Genomic DNA, 6,126 nt, shown 5'->3' with positions numbered 1-6,126 from the left:
AGTACATGTACATATGTTCAGTCGAAACTAGTGTTAAATAGTATAGTTAAAATTCAATTAAAAGTGAGTACTGAGCCATTCTGTTAAATTTTGTGCAATTGCTGTTATAGTTAAGTTTAAAAGTACTTTGCAGCTAAAATTCAGTACAAAATTTACACTTCAGTTAAAATTCATTTAACATGACTGAATAATCCAGGACAAGGTACTTTGAAGTTCACAGCCAAGACTTGCTTACAATAATCCTAACCCTTAAGCCAGTACTAAAATGCTACAATCCTAACCATAAACCCAATACCTACAACTCTAAAACACTACAACTCTTGAACAATTAATACCCTAGAATCCAAATCGGGGATAAGAGAAAGGAGGGAGAGAGGATGGATGCCTTAGACCACCGGCGAAGGAGGACGCAAAGTGTCGGCTGTCCATCGGATTTGCCTTCACCGCCTGGGCGAATGCACTAGCCACCGCGTACTCTGTTGATTTCGCCGGTGCCGGGGATTGGGGAGGAGGCAGCGCCTGAGAAGGATTCGAGCTCCCGCAGAACTCCGGTGGACCTCCATCACCACCACCCGGAGCATCGCCTGCGACAGCGCCGCCGCGCCAGGTTTCGCTGTCGCCATGTAAGGAAGCCTGAGGGAGAGGAGCGAGCAAGAAGTGTGGAGTGGCGCGGTCGGTCTGTCCGACGCGAGCCAACCACGTCATTTCCACCAAACGGCGCCGTCTGCCTAGCCGTTATGCCATGTAGGTTAAAACGGGCCCCAGCTGTCGGAAACGCGCTCAAACGCAGCAAATCGCTCAATCGGTGCATACTGCAAAAAGTTTACTGAATGTACGGTGTTTTTTGCAAACAATTAATGACCTAGCAGTTTTTTGCAACCGATGCCCCAAATGTGATGTTTTTTTGCAATTAACTCTATTGGCCCACCATGCACATTTACAATTGTTCTATTTGAAAACTAAAACATGGCAGCATATAGCTTGGCGGTACATAGCTGCCATGCCTTTTTAAGCACCTCGCTGTGAATTGAATACCTCGACTCTATTCAAGAGAAAATGCAAACAGATTAACAGACTGATGACTCCCTAAGCCTGTGATATGTACAGTTGGCTGTTGCCATGCCGATCGACTAGACTAGTTTAAAGCCTGCCAAAGAACACAGTGTTACAAAATTTGCGCCATGTACAGAGAGCAAACGGAAACAATCTCTACAAGCAGCAGAATCGCCCGGCACAAGTTTCACACATCCCTACCCAGCATCGACGACTACCTCCCTTGAAGCACGGTGACGGTGAGGTCGCAGGCGGAGTAGGACTCGTCGCCGGCCTTCCCCCTGAACCCGTCCCTGTCCGAGGACGTGCACTGCAGCGTGAAGGTGGGCGGCCTCGGCATCGGCAGCACGGAGCTGTCGCTGCCCAGCGCCAGCACCACGTACGGGATGTCCGGCCGGTCTCCGGCGTGGTCCTGCACGCACAGCAGCGCCATGTGGACGCACCGCAACGCCTCGCGCGACGCCGACGCCGAGCTCGACGCCCGGATCAACGGGTCGATCAGCTGCTCCCCCTTGTCCGAGTTCCACATCTGCCACGCCTGCACCCGAGACCAAAGCAGGTCAGCAACAAAGCTCACTCTGTCTCATCAGAGAAGAAGAAGAACAGAACAGTGCCGACGCATTGCTGATGAGAACTAGTGGCAGAGAGGAGCTTACGTAGCCTACGATGTTGAGCGAGCCCTCCATGTTGTGGAAGCTGCTGTTCTTCTGGCCGGTGATGATCTCCAGGATCAGGATGCCGAAGCTGTACACGTCGGACCTCACCGAGAACAGGCCCTCCATTGCGTACTCCGGCGACATGTAGCCTCTGGTGACACGTCATCGTACCAAAATTTCAGCAAAAAGTTCAACATTCGGCCATTGTTGGTTTCTGCAAGCAACGTGCTACTTGGTACTCACAGTGTGCCGACGACGCGGTTGGTGTTCTCCTGGTTCTTGTCGCCGCCGAAGATCCTGGCCATGCCGAAGTCGGATATCTTGGGGTTCATCTCGTGGTCCAGGAGGATGTTGCTGGCCTTGAGGTCCCGGTGCACCACGCGGAGCCTCGAGTCCCGGTGGAGGTACAGGAGCCCCCGCGCGATCCCTTCGATGATGTGGAGCCTCGTCTTCCAGTCCAGCAGCCCCCGCCTCGCCGGATCTGATCCGATCACCACCGTACCACATCGTGAGAGTTGGCCCAAGAAAGCGAACACCACACTACACAAATGAGATTTTTTCGAAAAGGACTACACAAATGAGATAGACGGCGCGCGTGCAATGCATACCGAAGAGGAAGGCGTCGAGGCTCTTGTTGGGCATGTACTCGTACACCAGCATCTTCTCGTGGCCATGGATGCAGCAGCCCAGGATCCTCACCAGGTTGCGGTGCTGCAGCTCGGAGATGAGTGTCACCTCGTTCTTGAACTCCTGGCACCCCTGCCCGGAGCTCCTGGACAGCCGCTTCACCGCCACCTCCTCGCCGCCGGGGAGGCTGCCCTTGTACACGAGGCCGAACCCTCCTTCCCCGAGCTTGTTGGCCTCGCTGAAGCCGCCGGTGGCCGCCGCCAGGGTCTCCAGGGTGAACATCGGCAGCTCGCAGCCGTCGCCGTTCTCCGCCACCTCCTGATCGGGCTGCTTCGGCCCTGAGAAGTCATGCTTGGCTTTCATCGTAGCAGGGCGCAGCATCAGCGCGGCTCCCGTCCTCTTTTTCCCGCCACCGACGCCGAGTTTATCTGCACGAGATAAGACGAACCAAATTAGCCCGTCATGTACGTACTACAAGAAATTTGCCTGCAAACTGCTGAAATCTTCAGATCCGCACCTCTGATTCTTCTTCTGCATTTCCACATGAGAAAGCCGCATGCGGCCAGTACAACCGCCAGGACGATCACTACGCTAACGATAATCCTTGTCCTCCGTTTGGAGCCTGAACCTGCCCAGGTAAAAAGTACAGTCAGAACGTGTATCATCCATGTCCAATTCTCAGTCGAATGGGTCATTTTCATCCACAGTTGCAAAGGATTATGGAACAGTACTATCTACGAATCGACCCAATCACATCAGAAGAATACTTTAATCATTGATCGAGGTCACATCTCCTAAAGTTGCAAACTGCGGGCGTGTAATCTGGCAAAGCCACACGTGGATTCAGATCAGGTAAATATAAAAACCACCAAATGTGGTCAGACATGTTGGCCTGCATGGTCAAACTAAGCATATGGTTTGTTTCACATGTTCCATTTGTGCTACTTGCAATATATTATATCATTCGCGAGAGAACCTAACTAAGGCCCTGTTTGGTTCTAAATAAGTCACCAACTTATAAATCGAAAAGTGAAAAAAGTGACTTATTTTGCCAAACAGACCCGACTTATAAGTCACCCCAACTTATAAGTCATAAGTTGCTCCACCCCAACTTAAAACTTATAAGTCACCCCCTTTTGCGTAGGTCCTACCATCTGCATGATGTTGATTGGTGTGGGTAGGTGTGTCAGGTAACTTATAAGTCAGGCGACAATCAAACGGGCGTGACTTATAAGTCACTGGTTTTAAGTCACCTGACTTATAAGTCGGGTGACTTATTGGAACCAAACAGGCCCTAAACTATCCACCTCACGGCCGGCTTCATCCATATCCCTAGATAATGAAAGATCTGACCATGTTAGGTCATTTTCATGAAAATGTGCAAGTTGGTGAAAACATTTAGTATGTGTCGTTGTCGGGAAAATCTTTTAAGCCGACTGCGATCTTTCCTCAAAAGTCAGCTTGCATATGTTCACAAGTTATATTCGTTTCCTTCTTCTTGCAGGGCTTGGAATATTCAGAGTAACCCTTTTAGCTGCCTTAATGCGTTGTTACCGAACAACGACAGCTGATAAAAAGCATACGAAATGGGGGGCGAAAGTCATCTGAAAGGCAGAGCAGCCTGGCTGTTTTCACCCTTGACGGTAACTGTTTACTGGTCCAAGTTGGCAACCATCTCCTACTCGACTACATGTTCCGGTGAATTTTATACCGTGGACTGACTACACAGGGCAGAGGAGACCCCAACCACTGTGCATGCATCCACACAACTTTGTATGCATCCACACAAGTTTGTTCCTATTTAGAACTATTATTATCAACACGGCTGAAGTCGCGTTCCTCGTTGACAAGGACCAAAGTGTCATTGTTTACTTCTACTTAGGCCAAATTCAGTGGTTGGATATTTGGGTTGGAGCAAGCAAGCAACCCAAGTCAGTCTTGCCACAAGCACACAACAAAAACAAGAATTTCTACAGTAAGCGTTTATCAACATTTCCTCAACAACCGGGAAGTTTCCTAACTCGAGTTTTCTAAACCCAAATTAGAAGTTGAAGGTTAAGCTTACCTAATGCAGAAGCGGGGACCTTGATGTGCAGGTCATACCCTTGTCCGTTGGGGAACTGTCCGCTGGGGAACTGGTAGATGTCCAGCAACTCGTGGGCCCAGGTCAAGCACCCGGTGCCGCCGCTGTAGCTGTACGCGTTGCACGTGCAGTTGGCCAGGCACCACTGCCTGCACGCGTCCGCGCTGATGACCGCCGACTCCCACGCGGCCAGGTCCGGCAGCTTCACGCCGGAGAGGACGGCGAACGCGTCGCCGCCGCTCATGCTCACGTTCCGCTCGCTGCACGTCAGCTGGCTGCTCCTCACGCACCCCTGCGCCCACACCCCGCTGCCGTACTCCGCTTCGGATTTCGGCTCAAAACCTGCAAATTTGAACCGACGAGTTGAACGACCCATGGGGATTGGGGGAGTAATGCAGCACGTTTCTGCATGAGCGGAATGCGGTCTAACCTCTGAGGCAGGTGCAGTGGTCGGCGGCGGAGCACTCGGCGTTTGGGCCGCACGTGTTGTAGGCCTGGCATGGCAACGTGGGCTGCGACCAGACCACCTCCCAAGCGCCGGTGGCGTCCACCAGCTGGTAGCACGTCTCCGTGCCGTTGGGCTGGAGCACGAACCTGTACTGCGAGGAGTTGAAGCGCTGGAAGGTGTAGTACAGGCCGTTGCTCTGGGACGGGTCGCCGGAGAGCTGGAAGCCGTACAGCCCGTTGAGCGGCCGATACGGGATGCCCACGAAGCTGCCCTTGGCCCACTGCCCGGACCTCCAGTGCGTCACGTCCTTGCCGTCCTCGCTCCGGCGCCATATGAAGAGCTGCGACGACCCCAGCGGGTCCTGCCCGAGCGTGAAGTTGCCGGGGGCCGGGTCGTCGGGGCTCCTCCACGACCTGAACAGCGTCTGCCTGACGACGGCGCCGCCGCGCCGGGCCAGCGTGATGTTCATCCCGGGGAGGAAGGTGTCCGCCGGGTAGTCGAAGCTCTGCCAAAGGTGCACCGCCTGCGCGCCGCTCCCGCCGGCGAGCACGAGGTTCCCCGTGTCCTGGATCGTTAGCGTGAAGTTCCCCGCCGACGAGGTCGTGTTGGTCTGCCACACGACGCGCTCCCCCTCCATCACCCGGAGGTCCCCGGAGTCCGTGACGGTGGCGGAGTAGGACGAGGCCGTGGCGCTCACCGGCGCGTCGCGGTTGGCCACCCACGGCACGGTCGGCTCCGCGGCCTTGGCGAACATGACGCCGAGGTACATCCGCGAGCCGTCGCCGCCGCGCGGCGAGAAGAAGGAGAGCGAGAAGGCGCCGTTGGCCGACAGGAGCTTATCGTTACCCGCCAGCGACTGCCCTTGCGACAGCGTGGTGCCCGCGTCGGCGTGGACGTGCCGGCAGAGGAGGAAGATGAGCAGCGCGAGCGCTGCGGAGGTGGCACGAGCCATCAATGGCGGCTGGGGTCGAGCGGATCCTCCCTTGGCTCTCTTGTGGTGAAGGGGGACGGGGGAGAAGAGGTCGTAATGGATAAACAGGTGCTTCTTCCTCGGGCGCGTGGTTATATATCAAGCGCGCGCGAGAGAGAGAGAGCCGCGTGGGGAAAGCATTTGGGCCGCATGGTTTTGAATGGGATTTAATTAGGCTAACCAGCTTTAACAACTGAAAGGGTTCCATTAGGCGTGGTGCGAGTGCGACTACACTTAAAAAGTGGTTAGAATTATGCAACGGAAGGGGCTGCGAAGCTCCGGGTTCACA

The 6,126-nt window shown here is 54.3% G+C and overlaps 1 protein-coding gene across 1 annotated transcript; it reads right to left on the bottom strand.

Moving 5' to 3' along the window:
* Nucleotides 1-1,131: 1,131 nt before the first annotated feature.
* LOC119363373 (G-type lectin S-receptor-like serine/threonine-protein kinase B120) lies at nucleotides 1,132-5,888 on the bottom strand. The gene is made up of 7 exons (XM_037628714.1): nucleotides 4,850-5,888; nucleotides 4,402-4,761; nucleotides 2,854-2,964; nucleotides 2,318-2,764; nucleotides 1,953-2,190; nucleotides 1,710-1,860; nucleotides 1,132-1,591 (listed from the first exon to the last, which is right to left on the bottom strand). Exons 1-7 carry the CDS (start codon nucleotides 5,817-5,819, stop codon nucleotides 1,268-1,270), a joined length of 2,601 nt encoding a protein of 866 aa, XP_037484611.1. The 5' UTR covers nucleotides 5,820-5,888; the 3' UTR covers nucleotides 1,132-1,267.
* Between the last annotated feature and the right edge of the window lie 238 nt (nucleotides 5,889-6,126).

The sequence above is a fragment of the Triticum dicoccoides genome, chromosome 2B (genome assembly GCF_002162155.2).
Source record: "Triticum dicoccoides isolate Atlit2015 ecotype Zavitan chromosome 2B, WEW_v2.0, whole genome shotgun sequence".
NCBI lineage: Eukaryota > Viridiplantae > Streptophyta > Magnoliopsida > Poales > Poaceae > Triticum > Triticum dicoccoides.
This window is presented reverse-complemented; position numbering and strand designations above follow the sequence as displayed.